Source organism: Ochotona curzoniae, unplaced genomic scaffold (genome assembly GCF_017591425.1).
Source record: "Ochotona curzoniae isolate NIBS_2020 unplaced genomic scaffold, NIBS_Ocur_1.0 contig_2688, whole genome shotgun sequence".
Taxonomy (NCBI): Eukaryota; Metazoa; Chordata; class Mammalia; order Lagomorpha; family Ochotonidae; genus Ochotona; species Ochotona curzoniae.
In genome coordinates, this window is record NW_024465553.1 from 20,344,501 (window position 1) to 20,363,025 (window position 18,525).

At 45.7% G+C, this 18,525-nt stretch overlaps 1 protein-coding gene across 6 annotated transcripts in view; it reads left to right on the forward strand.

Moving 5' to 3' along the window:
• Positions 1-16,350, forward strand: part of SLC8A3 (solute carrier family 8 member A3) — a 140,566-nt gene extending 124,216 nt beyond the window's left edge. The window contains exons 3-8 of one of the 6 annotated variants that reach the window (XM_040975618.1): positions 1,824-1,927; positions 6,913-6,930; positions 10,755-10,879; positions 11,369-11,468; positions 13,433-13,708; positions 15,930-16,306. In XM_040975618.1, the coding sequence (XP_040831552.1) occupies positions 1,824-1,927; positions 6,913-6,930; positions 10,755-10,879; positions 11,369-11,468; positions 13,433-13,708; positions 15,930-16,306 (1,000 nt within the window). Of the gene's footprint in view, positions 1-1,823; positions 1,930-6,912; positions 6,931-8,195; positions 8,220-10,754; positions 10,880-11,368; positions 11,469-13,432; positions 13,709-15,929 lie in introns of all 6 variants that reach the window. The other 5 variants (XM_040975620.1, XM_040975619.1, XM_040975617.1 and 2 more) reach the window with 5 other exon arrangements.
• Positions 16,351-18,525: the final 2,175 nt, after the last annotated feature.

The following is an 18,525-nucleotide window of genomic DNA, read 5'->3' on the forward strand; positions in this document are numbered from 1 at the left end:
CCTTACATGACCCCAAATACCCAGTAGCATCTAGTTGGCATATCAGGAAATCCTCTGGGACAGTGTCCCTTCCCTATCCTACCCCCTCCAGGCTGGACACATGAACGCTCAGTCCACCCACAGTGGGTCCTTATCAGCAAAAAACAGGTTCATCATTTGTCATCACCCTCAGGATCCTCCATATAGGGCCCAGAGAGAAAGTCCCCACATTTCCCCTAGAGCAATGGCCTTTGATCCACTGAGCAAGGTGTGAAAGATGCCAATAAAGTATCTGAAAGATAACCCCAAAATGGACTTGCAAAATACACAGAGTCCTGAGCCCAGCAAACTACCTCTAATCAATCTGTTGTTCTATGGGTAGAAAATCCAAGTGCATCTACAAAACATAAAAACTTTGAGGGTCTGAGGGCACATTCAGGCTGCTGGTCATCAGCACCTCCTTGTTATTTTTGAAACCATTAACATTTTAGGCCAAATAGGAAAATAGGAAACAGAAAATAATCCCAGACTGTTCCTAGGACCATGGATACCACTGTGGTTCCAGGAAGAGCCAGGCAAGCCAGGCCTACCCCGCAGCCTATCCACATGGCAGTGGGCCTGGGCCAGCCGTGAGCCAGTCTTTGAAGACAAGTCATGCTCCCCAGGTAGTCTTTTGATTGGCAAGGTGGCTTAGCTGTAAAACACCTGTGCTTTGAGACATCCAGAACTGAGCAGAAACCTTCATCAGCTGTGCTCTACACTAATGGTTCTCAGCATTTAGGAAACCAGCTCTGGAATACCAACCCCCCCCCCCCCACAGACACACCACATGATATAAATCCAAAGGTGATTCAGAATTTGATGATCTGCATCATTTTCTCTACATTTTTTCCCAAGAGTACCTTATTTGTAAATGGTAAAGGATAGTCCTATCCTATATCATGGTGTGTTTAGTAGTATGTTTCAAAAAATTGGTGGAAAATGCAGTAAAAATAAGTTTACCCCAGATTTTGAAATCCATGCATACAAGGGATTGCCCAGAAGTTCATCAAAAACGCATATTGCAGGGAAAAATGTTATGTATGAATTTTCATAATAACTTTTGCACCAAAGTAAACATATCTTTAAACTCCCTGTTCCATGAACTTTTTCAAACACTCTCACACATACTTGTATTTTATGTTAGTTCCCACTACTGACACTCCCTATGAAATAAACAATGAGAAAGATGATACTGTCTCTTTTCCTTTTCCCCCCTCTCTCACTCTGTATCTCTGGTATCTTTTCTTCATAAACATTTTGACATTTTTAGTTATGGCACTCACGTAAAAAATAAGGGACACAAGCCCTGGGTTTTGCTGCTCAGCTTCCTGTTATGGAAGGAACCTGGGTGATTCCCAATAGAGAGCTGGTCTATTGCCCCAAAAAATGCCATTGCTACCATGTGACACCTGATGGAATGTGCTTCCCAACTCACTTCCTCCTAACCTTCAGCAGGATCTAAACCAACTCCTCCTCCCCACCATCACCTTCCCCCTTCCCTCCAGTCCTCCCATTTTCTTCCTGGCCATTCCAACGCCCATTCTTTGCCCACATTTCCCTGCCTCTTGGATTTCTACCCCTATTGCCATAAGAACAACTATGACCAAAGGAGACAAGAAAAGCTAAGCCCATTTTTTTACACCAGAACAGCATAATCCACCATTATCCTATCAACAGCCTCCATGGCAGGACCGGGCTGCATGTGCCAAGAGCGATGGGGAATGATTTAAAAGGCTGTGCTCCAGGTGAATGAGCAATCTACCGACCCACTCGACATACTCTCTCTTTTGTTGTCCCTACAGGAAAACCATAAGGGTTAAAATAGTAGATGAGGAGGAATACGAAAGGCAAGAGAATTTCTTCATTGCCCTTGGTGAACCGAAATGGATGGAACGTGGAATATCAGGTGTGAGATTCTTTAAAAACCAAACAAAAAGAAAAGCAAGCAATTTAAACAAACTGGAAGGGGAAAAAAAAGCCACTACCTCTCGCTCTTCCCCGTTTTCTTCCCTTCTGCTTTCTCCTTCTGACCAACATTTTGGTTCTTTTCCTTCCTATATTCTTGCTCTCACTCTGTTTCGGTATCATCTCTGCCTTTTGAACTTCAGTTTATTTCCAAATTCCTCCTTTCCCGCCTTCCAGGCAGCACTGCAGCCTCAATTCCTTATCGCCCTCATGAGTCACTTTCATGTTTTGCTATAGTTATCCCATGTCCTCACCATTACTGTCTTCTGCACCCCCTCTCCCCCCAGCACCCCACCCTTATACTGTCACCTATGAATGTGAAAACTCCTTGGTGGATGGAGAGGATAAGAAAACAAAAGGAATGAGATGTTGTGCATGTCTGTGCCCTGTCTTGCCTTACTGCCCTGCCACCCTGTGCACTGTGGCCTGGATTGAAGCTGAGGGTGTTGGGGTTGGGGACTGGATGATGCTTTGCCAGTCATCTGCTGTATTCCCTATCCTCCACTGAATGCTTGGCAGGTTATTTTCCTGCAGGGGAACCTGCAGGTCCTTCTGCCCTTTGTGGAGGTAAGTGCATTACATGAGTATTTCACAATTGGGTAGACTGACATGCAAAGATATAGCAGTTGTCAGAGACAATGTGGCAGCTGGATTCTGGGGTAGCTGTGCAGTCTGGAATCCTGAATTACCCTTCCCTTACATCTCCCTTACCCTAAATACTCCCATTCTTCCTCTGTCCCTAGCCCAGAGTAGAGTACCTTAGGATCATGCAACCTCTAAAGCAGAAAACTGAGTCTGCAAATGGGAGAAAGTAACCATAGGCATGGTAATTCCCCTAGCCAGTGAGCCCTGGAGAAGGAAAAACAGTGTACATGCTGACACGTTGACTTGTGGGTTTTCCAACAGGAGAAAGAACTTTAAATGGTGTAGTTGGTGCTGACACCCGAGAGACAGGCGCTGGACGGTTCAAGGACACCTGCTTTTGCTTGACATCTACAAGTGAGCATGTCACCCAGACCCCACAACCACCCTTATCCCACACTAGAGATCAGCTTCACCTCCTTTCACTGAGACACACACCTCAGATTACCTGCCGTTGGTTGTCCCTGAGGGGCTGACCATGCTGCAGACAGAGCACATGTAAGGAAGGATTTCTTTCCTTGAAGAAAATGATCAGAAACACTTACATTGGAAATGTTGCGGGGGGCACTGCGGTGTATAGATGTGGGGTGGAGAAAGAATGCTCCTGAGAAATCCCAAGAGAAGGACACTCACAGAACGTGATGAGAGTCTTAGACTGGGGTGGTGAAATTCACCTAATGGTCCCAAAACAATGGTCACTCTATAACTACTTTCCTGGTCACGTGACAAAGGGCAGCAAAAAGCCTGTCACTCAAAGCCACATGGAAGGAATTCAGCAACGATACTCCAAAGGGCTCTTTTATGGGGCTTCTACACAGACCCATCTGACCACTTGGCTCTCTCCGTCTGCTGGGGCCACTCTGCAGAGCTGGCCTGTTCTCTGCCCGTAGTGGCTTGGACATACCTGGAGGCAGAAGTCCTCTCCTTTCTCCAGTGCTCTCTCTCCTGCCATCAGTCTGCCTGCCAAAGAAAGTCTCCATTTCCTCCATTGTCTCCCTGCCAATCTTCCAGTTCTTGTGGCCAAGAATATTCTCAGAAGGTGTCTCAGCACCTGCTCTACTTCATTTCCACATTCATTGTGGATTAACTCCATGATTGCTAAGAAGCAGACAATCTCCAAGGCCATTGTAGAGCAGCTTCATCAGATCTCACAGTTCCAGCTACTCAGGTGCTAATGCAAGTAGCGCAAAAGATGTTTCAGGGCAGCTGGAAGGACCCATGCCTTTATTTCAAACATTTATTTTAAAGTCATAGAGACACAGGGAGACAGACACAGATCTCTCATTCACTGGTTTATGACCCAAATGCCTGCAACTGGTGTGAAAAGGACAGACCAAAGCCAGGAGACAAGAACTCAATTCAGCTCTTCGACATAAGTTGCAGGAAGTTGGAGTTGGAAATAAAGACTGAACTCAAGCCCAGGCACTCTGAAGTAGGATTTGGTCATCCCAAGTGACATCTAACTGCTGTGCCAAGCAGCCATCCTCATCCATACCTTTGTTCCACCAGTAAGGAGGCTCTTATGCCTTCTATAATATCTTCTACCAGCAGCTGAGGGACAAAGATGAAGACCGCTGCTTTGGAAGAGGTCTAATGAGTTGAAATGTCTACAGTCACTCCCCATCTGAGGATATACTGCTTTATTGATTTTATTCTTTGTCCAAGGAAGTATCGACATGCCCTGGTGAAGCCTTATTTTGAGAGGGCAAGGTAAGTAGATGAGAGAAGACAAAGATTTCAGTAAGCTCTCTGGTACGCACCCAGCAATTCCCAGTGACCAAGATACTAGGATGGAAGGTACCAATAAATTTCTCAATATCACAGCCTCCTGTTCTCTTTCCGGGAGGTTAATTTTCACCTTCTTCAGTTCTTTCCAGATTTGGGTATCAAACCAGATTGTCTCGACTCAAAATCAAATGAATAGCTTTTCCAGATTTCTAGAATGCCCCGCTGTTCTCTGAGTAAGAGATGGTACAGCGGAAATTACCTTTTGTTATCTCTGCTGCCTGGGAGAGTCTTGGGAAGTCAGAGTGACATAAACTCTGCATAGTGAAATGACCATTGCATTGGAAGAAGGGGAAAAAAAGACTTGAAATAGGAGACTATATTCTTGGCAAACAGTGCAGACTTCAAAGGTGAGCTTAAGAACTCACACAAGCCAGGGAAGGGAATATTGGAGGGATGAAAGGGCAATCCAGTTGGCCTGAAGTTGAGACACAAACTTCTGAGAACAACATTGAGCAGTTTATCCAAGGCTTCTGGAGCTGGAGCTGAACACTGAAAGTCTCTCAAATGGGACAGGAAAGTCTCATCCCCAAATTGGGGCCTGGTTGTTTCTCTTCTTTCTACCTCCATGTGCTTACCTGGACATGCTGCCCAGATGTTTGCCGACTAACAAGAGCTACGTTCATTTGTACTCATCTCTGGAGTGTCTGGGAAGGGATAACGGATTATCACCTGTCCCTGGGGACCAATACAGCAGAAGGTACAGCTTCAAATAGTCAAAGAAGCAGCAGAAGAAACCCCTCAAGCTATCACATCACTTAGAGTTGGGCTGCCTGGAAGTTGCTGATCCATCTTCAGTGGCTGAGGGGGAAGATTTGGATTCGTGGATGCAATGACCAGAGAATGATACTACGCCAGCTACTTTCAGGTTCTCTCACTGCTTCAGGGATGATCCAGGCATCACGAGGAACCTCTGAGCAAAAATCAGAATATCAGGCACCTTTTGGTAAAAGACACCCTTATCTGATCTGCCTACATACCCTGATACAGCCCTCATCTTGTCTGCCTAGGGGCGTCTGATCCCCACCAGAACTTGAGGGCCAAAACTCTGTGCTCTTTCATGCATTCCATAAAAGGAGCAGAAGAAACAAGCTTTCTGTTTTCCTGTCTGTCATCTCTCTATCTGTTTCAGTGTTAGTGAGGAAATTCATTGATTTATTTTCTTTCTTGGAATCTTTTGAGGAGAAACATCAGAAAAAGTCAGCTGTTGTGTGTCTACTCTTTCACATGGATTCCAGGTCTACATGTGACTTCAGTGGCTGTGGATATGGAATGATGAATCACAGGCCTGAGTTGCATTCCTAGAGAATCTTAGAAGAAACAACTCACACACCCTTTACACACGCACACACATCTTCCTCATCAATCTCAGTCACCAGCTGCACTTGGAGTGCATAGAAGGGCGTTTATAGATCTCAATCTGACAAAAGCCAAGAAATGAGGGACTGTAACAAGATATCCTTGAGATGAAAATGTAGTGTGTCGTAATAATTTTTGCTTTTATATTTAGACCTGGAATTCTAAGAGAGTCTAACTGAAGTACACACTCAGGACAACCTGTGTTGAGTGTGTCTGGCTCAATTTCCAAGTCCATTTAGGAGTCTTACATTTTTCATCTTCGTCCTACGTACAGACCTTAATATGACAACTTTTTTGTTCTGTAATATCTGGTTTCTAATTTAGCTTATCTTTTCTGGAACAATAAGACCATCATTCAGAAATGCAGCACCATAGGATCTTTAGAAAGGCAGTTTCCAAAATAAACATTAAAGAACGAATATTTATTATGTGCTAGTAAACATGGGGACTATGTTAGACTCAGGTGACACAAAAATGGTAAAACTTCTTGGCCCTAAACTCCAGAAGATGTCAACAATTCAGATAAAATATTCTGCAGGAATTATATGTCACTAAACTTTTCTTTTACAGAGAATTCAAGTTCTAGCCAGCATGGTAGCCAGGAAGCCATTGGTGGCCATGAAAGCCTTGTAGGCACTGTTGCCCATGAGCAAGATCTGACTATGAGGTCAATGATAGAAAGCACAGAACTGAGCACTGTCCCAGTCTTGCACATTGTAACCCATGCCCTAAGTTCCCATTGAAGCTCCATGGTGATATTTGCCATGATAAACCAGCTACTCTAGCAGAGTTGCCAACTACAGATCACAAGTAAACAACTTGGTTTTGACCTCACCCACTTGAGTCCCCCAATCCTTGTTCCTCCACCCTTAACCCTCAGGTTACAGAGAAGACATGGGGTAAACTCATAACCGCAGGCCTTGGTGCCTGCCGGCCTCTTCAGCTGTCATGCCTCTTGCTGCTGCTGCTATGCACGCTCCCAACGATGCTCTTTTGCATGTGGCTGCTGAGCTTCACCTGCCAAGCTCACTGGTTTCCTCTCGCTACCAGCAGCCACAGAGCCTGAGGATGTGCCGAGATTGGACCTTAATGCTCTCTTTTCTCTCTTCTCCTTTTTTTCTGGTATCCATTTGCAAGCAGCGCTCCTGTTATCTTCAGGTAAGAGGTGCCTTCCTCCTCTTTTTTCAGTTCTTGCCAATCCCATTGATTGGCTTAAGGCCGCTGTTCTTTATTTGTTAGGAATTTCAGGCTCAAGCTAACTTAGCATGCTCTTCCAACAAGTGGGAGTTTATTTCTCCACATGAAGTAATGATGCGGAATTGGGCAATTCCTTGAACATAATTTCTGTTGGTGAATGTGGTTACAAAGGCATAGCTGATCCTTTCTGAGATCAGAAAGAGAAGTGAAATTTTCCAAGGAGATGGTGGATTATAGACTTCCCCTACATTGTAGCTCACCTGCCATCACCTGTTGTGGGAGCCAAGATGGTCAGAGTCAGAACTGTAATCTCCTAACAATATTGTGATAGAAATTGAAAGAAAATGCTTTAACCCTGAGTGATCTAGGAGAAAATAATTTGAGAACTATGAAAACACAAAAAGCATTGTTTTAAGAATCTGGATAGATTTGGGAAATCTATCCCATCTCACAGCTAAGACTGAAATAGTTATAATTTTAAATTATTTTTCATTGGCCTTTAAAGCCATATGTTCCATGGCCAAGAAGAAGAATTAGAATGCTACAGGAGTTGGAGGCAATGTTCTGGCTGGAACTAAATATTGCAGAGGATTCATTCTAGAGACAGCCTCATGGATATCTAGGTCCAGTGTAGAATATACACTTACTTTGAGAGCATACTTCCATGGGTGGAAACTAGTTGCACATGGTATCTAGCTGTGTGAGCAGTTAGGAAAGCATGCCCAGCACATATGGTAAAACTATAACTCTTGACGTTGGTGGAGTGGGCTACACAAGACAATTTCAACATACTTTATAAAAATTGCATTTCATCAACTCTTGAAATGTAGAAAAAAGTTAAGATCGCTTAAGAAGCAAAACATTGTATTCAGACTCTTCTGTTGTCTCCACTGTAAACTCAGAAGGGTTAATGAGGGGCACATTTGCTTCCTGGAAGCCTTAAAAAGAAATGTAGACAACTGTTACTGTTCATTTATTTCATCTTCCTTTTTATATCATCAGGATCAAGCTACCTCCAGCCCTTTATGCTTCATTCTTTTCCCAGGGTCTTTATTTCATTACATAGCCCTTCTTCTTCGCTTTACTTATCCTCTTTCCTAGGCTGTTACTTAGTAATTTTTGTTCCAACTCCTACCTCCATCTCACACACATACCTAGACCCAATGAAGATTGTGATTAAATTTATTCTTCTTTAGGCTTTTTAATATATTTGCAAATCCCGATAGAAACTAAATGAATGTGGAGGAACAGTACTTGTTCCTAGATCTTTCAATCTGTAAGCCTTTCACTTAAGAGTCTTTGATTAGGCTTTTAAATCCACTGGAAACCTCAAATCATTCCTCTAGTTTTCCTGGATGAGCAGACAAATATAATTAACAATGCCTACTGGGGACAAGAGAAGAGTAAATATGTTCATTCTGAGATACCCCACCAAGTTAGGGCCCTGGGAGTAAGCATTATCCATTTCTTTCTGATGATTTTTGCAAAAACATTCACGGGAAACTATTCTTGTCTGGCCTGGCATGCTCTTTGTTCTTCCAACATTTATTCAGCCTTCTACCCCATTCATACTCTGTCTTCTCCCCTACTTCCTATTCCTAGAGCTGAGAACATGTTTCTTCCATCTTAACATCAAGATTGCCTGTTATTTACTCTCTTTACTTGAAATTCTGAGGAGTTGCATAAACAAGTGTTCAGAATCACTGTGGTTAATTTTAAGTTCAAGATGTATTATCCTCTTCAAAAATTAGCTTGATTTTATTTTAAAGCCATGATTGTGACAAAAAGAGACAAAGACAGAAATGGTTTGCAAACCAAGACAATAAATCAGAGTTGATTTTAAGGGACATGAGTCAATCAGTTAGCAGAAACGTGAAGAGTGCCTCTGTGAGGTCATGGGAGACCCCAAAGATAAGAGGATTGGTTGTTTGTCAAAGAGGTTTTTGTAGAAAATCAGACTGAAAAACCAACTGTCACCACAGAGGTGAACAGGTCACTAGGCAGATCAATATCCTGCCAGATGGATATAGTGCTATATTGATAGCTGGATAAGGGGTTAGACAGGTACATTTTTATGTCACAGGAGAGCTCATTAAATTGGTAAAGTGCTTGTGGCACATGTAAACTATGACATGAGGGAATTAAGAGGGGAGTGAAATAATATTGACACTTCCAAGACAGGTAAAATGAGAGAGTGTGATTCTTTTAAGAGAGCCATGTGCTTTTTCTGTGGGACTTTCCCAGGATGGCTTGCAGTCTGGTTTCTAGTTGGACGCAGAACCCTGGATACATCCATGTTTGCTTTCAGATTTTGTTTATCATGTATACAGGCTACTAAAGGTTACTATTTGGAAATGCACAGAAGGGCAAAAATCCTTGAGAAATAGTTTCCAAGACTGGCAACCAGCCGAGGAAAGAAGACAGCACCATGGACAGCTCCCAAGCACGCTAAGATTGCTTCTGTATTTGGTGCCAAGGCATTGAGTTAAACAACCAGCTCAGGAATACTTCACACATTCACATAACATCTGTGTTGAGGTCAACTTGGTGATCCTTCTATGAAGAATAAGCCTCTCTGCTTGGTAACATACACCATTATCTTCTAGTTTTTCATTGAATTGCTTTCCTTGCAACGTCAAAAGCTTGAGTCTTATGCCTTCTCTCACTTCACCAGTTCTCAAGCTGGAGAGAAAAGAACTTCTTGGCCTCTGACCCATTTTGTCCTTGAGATTATCTGAGGACTAGAGGATTCCCCTTGGAGGCTTACTGTATGGAATGAAAGTAATTAAGGAGCCGAATAAAAGAATTAATTGCATGTGAGGATGTGGACTTGGATGGGAAGATGTTTAAATGAGCTCTGAAAGAAACAGGCTGCCAAGAGCAATTTTCTAATCAAAGGGGAATAAAAAGATTCAATCTCTATTTCACTCTAATCCAGAAAACATGTCTTCGTGGTGAAGTGGTGTTAAAATGGACTCACCAGCTGAAGCAGAAAAAATTTCCAACTGCTCAACATGAAAACCAACCCTTGGTAAATGAGTCAAGATGCCAAGGGACACAAAGAAGGTCTCAAATAAAGGAAGAAACCTTTAAAAAAAATTTTTTGGATACATATTTATGTTCCAGAAGAAATGTGCCTGGCTCATATAGAAAATTTGGGAATTTTTCATTGGAGCACATGAAATATTTTTGAGAACTCTTCCAGGTTTCTTATTGTGAGGCTCATATTCACTTGTATGAAATGTCATTATTCCTTGAAACTTCCCCCCGTCTCTGCTTGGAAAGAAGATGGTGCCAACAGTGTTAGAAATAGATGTTAATGTGAACCAGTGGACATTCCCTTTGGATGTGCTTCGATACCTCCCAGAACACTTGCATTAAAAGAGTTGAACAAATAGGACCAAAAGTTCACAATAGTTAAAGTCAGTAGTGTTTTATTTTGTTTTGGTTTGGTTTGGTTTTTAGCCCCAGTTCCCTAGCATCCCACTGAATGACTGGGGATCTTCACTTGGTACTACTTCATGGAATGTCTTTAGAGTAGGTTAGCCACTTAGGTATAAAACAGGAATAAAGCTTACCCCCAGGCCAGCAGGAAATCCTCATGGAATGGTCTGGTCATCAATTAGCCTGACACTTCATAGGAGAAGGCACTAAAAATACATAAAATCTTCATTCTCAAAGGTTATTTGTTTAATACACACTGCCCATGCCTAATGTCCTGAGGTATAGAACTCCCAGGGGAGTAGAAAAGGTGTTAAAATGCATCTGTTTTTTTTCCCCCCCAGAGGTGACAGACAGGAAGCTGACTATGGAAGAAGAGGAAGCCAAGAGGATAGCAGAGATGGGAAAGCCAGTGTTGGGTGAACACCCTAAACTAGAGGTCATCATTGAAGAATCCTATGAGTTCAAGGTCAGGCCATCAGTGATGTTAATACTAGATTAATTAGGGTGGGAGGCAGAAGATCTGGAGTGGTGTTCCAGTTTCACGAAGGAATATGTAAAACTAAAACTAAACAAATTACTTACCTACCCCAAAACTCAGTTTCCCAATTTATAACTATGTTAGCTATTTGTTTGCTAGGCATATTGCAAGGAAATACAACAGAATGTTGGATAAATGGGCTGGAAATAAAAAGAGTAATCAATATGGCTTAGTTGTATTACTAAACCTTGCTTCTACAGAACAAAGTTTACTGACATCTTATCATTACTCTCTATTGTATTAGTCTAAACATCCAAAGTAAAGTCATACCAAAGAAAACGGGAACAAGGTTGTCCCTGAAGATACCACCTAAGACTATTCCATGCATGATTCTAGAACTCCCTCAAATACATGGCATCTCCTGAGTGGCTCCAAGCATTCTAAACTCATGGTTTCCAGTTTTCCTCTCCTTGACAGGCTACAGTGGATAAATTGATCAGGAAGACAAACTTGGCCTTGGTTGTGGGGACCCATTCCTGGCGGGATCAGTTCATGGAGGCTATCACCGTCAGTGCAGGTAAGAATGGCCTCAACGAGTGGGCCTTGTGGAACAGTGGGTTAAGCCACTACTGGTAAAACCTGCATCCCAAAACCTGCTACTCTGCATTTTCAATTCAGCTTCCTGGTAATGCACTTGGGAGGTAGCAGATGATGGTCTCGGTGCTTGGGTTACTGCCAGATGGGATTCCTGGCTCTTGGCCTTTCCTGGTCAAGCCTTGGTTGTTGTAGGCATTTGGCGGTGGTGGGGAGGGTACGGACAGGGAGGGTGAACCAGTAGATGTAAGTTCTATGTTTCTTTTCCTTTCTGCCACTCTACCTTTCAAATAAATAAACAAGCAAATAACCTTTCTTCAAAGAGGCTGGAGGCCTCAATGTGACCTGACTGGGAGAAGCAGATAGCCCTTAAGAAGGAAGAACCTGCCCATTCCTGAAAGTCTGTGCATCCAATCTTCCTGGCTCAAGTCCCAGGTGTATGCCTGCTTTGTTGGGTCACTTTGAGAAGAACCATAGAATAACAAGATGACTATGGCTGTCTCTGGCTTAAAATCCTGCTTCTGCTGGGTGAATGGGGACAAGTGCCTTCTCTGACCTCAGGCTCCTCATCCCAAAAGGATGCTATTTCTAGGGAATGCGGAAAGGTGTGGGATTGGTTATAAGAAGCAGCTCTATGAATTCTAGTTTCCCTCGTTTCTTCCTGTTATTACCCTGGCCCTCCTTTTACTGTCAAGTGGGGAACCACTCTGATTTAAGGACAAGATGGCCAGACATTTATAAAGTGCTTTACATTGACTGTCAGACAAACCTCCACCCTGGATAATTCTGGATTTCCCTTTTGGAATTTGCTGACAGGTCCCTTAAGGGGGTCCCCATGGCACATCTGGGAGTCCCTGAGATCTAAAGATGGGTGTGGAGTGAGAGTGGGAAAGTTCTCCAAGCACCAGCTCTGTTGCCCGTCAGTACCAAGGAGCTCTCTGCACTGCCAAGCGCTACTGGCCTTGTCTTTTTTTTTTTTTTCAATGAGGCTTCGTTGTCATAGCAACCCACAGGGTCACATCCCCAAGGCCCCAGAGCCAGCGAGGGAGGTTTGTTGTTGGCACCGCTGCTGCCCCACTTCTTAGATCGATCTTTCTCATTCCACTCTGATGACCTGGCTGCACCCCTGAAGAGACACTAAGCAGAAGGTAGGCCACAGAGGGGAGGACCTGTGCTTCAGAAACAAGAGGTGGTGTACCCCAGGGTGCAGAGTTTCTTCACAACAAAGCTGGAGTTAGAATCCAAGTGACCTGACTCTTTCAAAGCCCAGCTCCTTCCAGTTCTGCACAAACATGACAGAGGCTGCCCTGTGTCAGTGCATCCTCTTCCACCCGACGGCTCAAGGGGCAACCCTGTCCACCTGGTGTGGCAAGGACAATGAGCATCACTCCTTGCTCTGTCCTGTGGGATGTCTGCAGGCTGGCACCAGCCCTCTGGTATACCTTCTTGATTGAGAGTGACAGCTGTCCCCCTGGGAATGGCTCACAGCCAGAATTATGACAGTTGTCTCAGCAATCAGACCAGAAAATTGAGGAAAAGGCCCAGTGAAAAGAGGGGCACACACAGTTGATTTTTTTTTTTTGCATATGCAGCTGACTCCATTCTCTTCTCTCCAAAATGTCATATCCTCCTGTCTTCCTGCTCTGCATTCTAGTCTCAGTCAGTCTCTCTCTGTCTCTCTCTCTCTCTCCTTCTCCTTCTCCTTGTCCTCTTCCTGCCTCCTCTGGTCCATTCTCCTTTAGCACTCTGAATCCACACTGACCAGTGACTGGGCTGTCTATAATCACAGTGGCCATGGTGTTTCCTTGTTTTAGCTCTTTGCTGGTGCAGGCATCATGGCACTGATGGGCTATACAGAACACAAAGGGATGCCTGCTGTGAAGGTTGGATTTGACTTTTTCCTGACTGACCTCTCTGCCCTTCTGGGCATGTCTGTTTTGTCTGTAGCAGGAGATGATGATGATGATGAAACTGGAGAGGAGAGACTACCCTCCTGCTTTGACTACGTCATGCACTTCCTGACAGTCTTCTGGAAGGTGCTGTTTGCCTGCGTGCCCCCCACGGAGTACTGCAATGGATGGGCTTGCTTTGTCGTCTCCATCCTCATCATCGGCATGCTGACCGCCATCATTGGGGACCTGGCCTCCCACTTTGGCTGCACCATTGGTCTCAAGGACTCAGTCACAGCTGTTGTGTTTGTGGCATTTGGCACCTCCGTGCCAGGTGAGCATGAGAAGGGCTTGCAAAAGGGTTTTTGCCTGGTTTCAGTGACTTCTCTGCCTTGCCTCCCTCACCAGCTTAGATCGGCCTTAATGGAGTCTCTAGGTGTGCTTCTGCCCTTTGATGCATGCTCTCCACTCCAACTGGACAAATAGCAGAAGTAATGATAGTTGGTGTTTCTTAAGCACTTCTAATGCAGCAGGTGCTACATGTGCTAAGCATCCTGGCAGTGTGCACCAGAACTCCAGTAAGCAGGGAAGTTATTGCTCACCATGACAGATGAGGAACCTGAGAACCACATAGTGAAGCTACCTGCCTAAGTGGCCAATTTCTTAACCTCCATGTTACAGAAATGGGCCACAAGGAAAACAGGTGTCTGTCTCCTCCTGTCTACTTTGGTGGTCTCAGAGGGGCTTGAGATGTCACAGCAGACTTTCCCACAAGCATTCTCCCCCTCCTCTGCTGGAAAGAGCATGTGAAAGTGTGAGACATATCCCAGACAAACTCAGGGAGTTTCACGAGATTCTGTCCTCTCACAGTCTGTTTTCCTTTGGCAATACGAAGAGTCAAACTAGAATAGGCATTTGTTGATGCATTCAGTAGGTAAGTGCTTACTGAGCACCTATGATGCCTGACACAGTATGGGTGCTGGTTCTTGGGCTTATCATGAGGTGAGACAAACGTGCTTCCTTGCCTACTGTGAGCATATAATCTGCTGAAGGCATGAGTGCCCAGTACTAAAATGAAAACCACTTTGGTGAGTTCTATGAAGGAAAGATGCTGTGTGAAAAACAAAACAGGGGACCTCAGCTCATCTGGGGCCTAGAGTCTCGGTGGTTTCCAAGAGAAGTTGTGCAAAGGAGCTGGACCTGAAGGGCTAGGAGTGATTGGTAGGTGCAGAGGAGAGCCTGCCTTTGCCCTGGGTCATTACTTAATTTGACTGAGTTCTCCATAACATGAACCCCAAACTCCTGCTATCCCAGTTGTCCTACAAAAAACAGAAACCACGTCTTCCTCCAAGAAGGTTAGGCTGGCTCTTACTCAACAGGATTCTGCTGGTTGAACTGGCAGGAACCCTTCCTATACCAAGAAACATATTCTTCTGGAGTGTAACTTCATCATACTCCAAGAAAACCTTTTCTGCAAATACTAGCACAGACCAGTGGTGTGGTTTGGACATTAATAATGCAAGATCAGCCATCCTGGAAGCTCACTGCATACATAGTAGGGAAGGCACCGGAGCACTCAGGGAAGTCTTTGTACACACAACATCCTGCAGTGACTGTCCTCCAAGTCTTGAGGGACCCGAGTTATCAAAGGGAAGGGAACAAATATGTGAAAAAAATAAATGTGGGAAGATGGAGCAATGGGCAGGTTAGAGATCAAATAGCAAGGTTGTAGACTAAAAGGTGCTGAGGTTTTCTCTAGGAGATCAGAGAAATTAGCAACAGAGTAGCAAATGAGGACAAGCTAAGCCGGGAGAGATCCAGAGGCTCTTCCACGTGTTGGCACAGCTGCCAGCATTTCAGAAGTGTGCTGGGCGCCAATCTACTCTCCTTCTATGATGGACTGACCTCTGATGTAGGCTAAAGGCCTGAGAGCTTTAGGGCCAACCTCTTAATAATTTCCACCACGACTTGGGGTAGATTCCTGGGGCCTCATCTTCCCTTTCCTGTTACAACAATAACAACAGCAAAAGATTGAGCTGGATGTGCTCACGGGTCCTCCCTGGGCCTGTGTCCTGTGCCAAGGTCTGAGGACAAACATTCTGCAATGGCCTATGAGGTCCGTTCAAGCTACAAAGCCTCAAGCCCACTTCCCTGAGTCCCCGGTTCACTCCCCACGTAGGCATCGAGGTCCACAGCGTGACCTCTGTTCTCAGACATCCAGCGCCTACTCCAATGCATCGGTGTTGCTCAGCACTGACCCCTGGTGACGGTCACAATCAGGTCCCTCCTCTAGGCAACTTCCTGGGGATGCCCAGGCCGTCTAGGGAGATAGCATGGGATGGCCAAGCCCTCTTCCTGTCAGTAAGAACGACAGGTGAAGCCCAGAGCACTGATGGCACATGCCCGGGCACAGCTGGAAGTAGCTTCCTTCCCCAAGCCCTTCCTTCTCGACCCTGGGCGGAGCTTCGCCCTGCCTGGCAGGGAGTTTGGGGGTGCACACCGGCGGCTCTTCCTCCGCCTCTCAGCGCTCCTCATCTCTGTGTGTGCTTTTGCAGACACCTTTGCCAGCAAAGCTGCCGCCCTCCAGGACGTGTACGCAGACGCTTCCATCGGCAACGTCACGGGCAGCAACGCCGTCAACGTCTTCCTGGGCATTGGCCTGGCCTGGTCCGTGGCCGCCATCTACTGGGCCATGCAGGGACAGGAGTTCCACGTGTCGGCTGGCACGCTGGCCTTCTCCGTCACCCTCTTCACCATCTTTGCGTTCGTCTGCATCAGCGTGCTCCTGTACCGCCGGCGGCCCCACCTGGGCGGGGAGCTCGGGGGCCCCCGCAGCTGCAAGCTGGCCACGACGTGGCTCTTTGTGAGCCTGTGGCTGCTCTACGTACTCTTCGCCACGCTGGAAGCCTATTGCTACATCAAAGGGTTCTGAGCCACATTGCAAGGCCTCCCGCAGGGCAGGCCTAGAACTTCTCCAAAGGGAAGGGCATGGCCCGACCCTTGCCCTCTCCAGGATGAGCAGCCCTGGGGAGGCAGCGTCAGGCCCTGAGCCCCAGGAATCCACCCGACCTAAGCCCTGGCAGTGCACCAAGAGGGCCAAGTCTTAATCCGCCAATGAAGGCAGCATCCACTCTCCAAAGCAGTTAATTAAATACCAACGACAGCAGCAACAGAGCCACCTGCACCTCACCCTCCCACTCATGCCCTTTCACCTCCTCCTCTTCCACCTGGTTATTCCTTGGCCTGTCATTCGTTTGAGGGCACCGAGCCCATTCCATTCATCATGATTCTGCCACTGAGCTGGCCAGACATGGGCACAAGTCAGGGCCGTGCAGCTGGTTGACAGTTCTCTCGTCATTGGAATCACTCTCATGGTTGCTTTTGTCTATATCCAGTGTGGCTTGTCATTTCCTTCCATGTTGTCTTTCTCAAGTTAGTGTCCAAGGCATCGTGGAGGGGTTGCTGCTCTGAGCTAGCCGAGAGGCACGGATTTGCAAATACACGCCTTCCGACTTTCCCAAGCTGTCCCCTGGCTCAGGTGAGGTCCTGCCCCGTCCCCCGCCTCTCTTTCTCTGAGTTCCTTGGGAACTGTGATGACTGGCTGGATGTCAGCTGGTGCACCCCCCTAGAGGGGGACAGAAGAAGGAGCCCTATATGCTTGCGTGGAAATCAAGCCAAAAGCTAACAGCACTGATTCTTCTCCCTGCCCAAGCCTTGCTAATTCCGTCTCTTTGGGTCCATGTCTGTATGTGTATTCTTCTGCAGGAAGACCCGCCCCGTGGGAGAGATAGGACAAAAATAGGGACGGCACATGATAACAGAGAGAGGGCAGCTGAGAAAAGAAAGGACACAGGCCTTCTAGTGTCTCCAAGGTAAGAGAGAAGACTTGTTCAGCCAGGGAGATCTTCCAAAAGGGGTGATGTTCCATGTGGAACACCCATGTTTCTAAGCTTGACAGGCTGCCTGCTCCCTCACTCCCTATGTGCCGTTTTCTAAGAAAGCTGGGTGTTTCTCAAAGGGATACAAACACCCACATGACCTCTCCCAGGGTTGTGTCTGCAAGCATCTTCCCAAGATGGGAACCAAAATTCCTTATCTCTTCCATCTTCCTGCTTGATTTTAAACTTCATGAGCCTCTATCCAGCCTGCGGGGTGTTTCCTCGCCCCCACAAGAGGAATCTCATGCCATAATCCCAGGGGTCCTGGGTTTATAAAAAAGAGAGGTTACCATGCCCTACAGAGCTTTGCCCAAGAGGTCTTGACAGGACTTGGCTTTAAAACACACACAACTCACCCTCATATATGCACACACACATTTACACACATACGACACTACACTACCCACAGATCTTCAGCTTTTCTGCATTGACATACATACATTTTATAAGGGGGGGGGAATAAATTAAGAAAACATCTGTTTAATTTTAAACACTTTTTTAAGAAAAAAGTAACTAAAAAAGAAACAGTGCTTGTGTCATAAGCTATGTTGACAGTTGCCAGTGGAAATGTTGGGTTGGTTTAAAAAAAAAAATAAAAGCTCTACTTATATCTCCTATCCACAGCTTGCAGCTCTCTGTTTCTTCAGCAGAAGGTCTGGGGGTCACCTTGGGTTTTTCCTGAAGCAGGTGCAGCTGAGGTGAAGGTGTCTGCTTGCATCACGTTCAGGTGCCAGTATGCCAGATCCTAAGCAAAACCCTTCACGGAATTGTCACCTGTCATAACACGGGCTTACAAGAAGCAGAGGGACCAAAAGAACAAGATGTTTTAATGGAAAGAATGTTTTAGTGTTAGAAAAATGGGGCATATGGACCTGAGTTGTGGCACAGCCAATTAATCCACCACCTGCTTATCCCATATGAGTGCAGGTTTGAGTCCCAGCTGCTCTGTTTCTGATCCAGCACCCTACTAATGTGCCTGGAAAAGCTATGGAAGATGGCCCAAATACTTGGGCCCTTGCTATTCCTTGGGACATCCAGATGGAGCTCCTGGCTCTTGGTTTTGGCCTGTTCCACTCCCGGCTGTTGTCGCCATTTGAAGTACTTTGTGGCACATTGAGGAGTGAATCAACAGATGCAAGACCTCTCTGCCTCTCTCTCTCTCTCTCTCTCTCTCTCTCTCTCTCCCTCCCTCCCCATGTGTGAAAGGTATTTA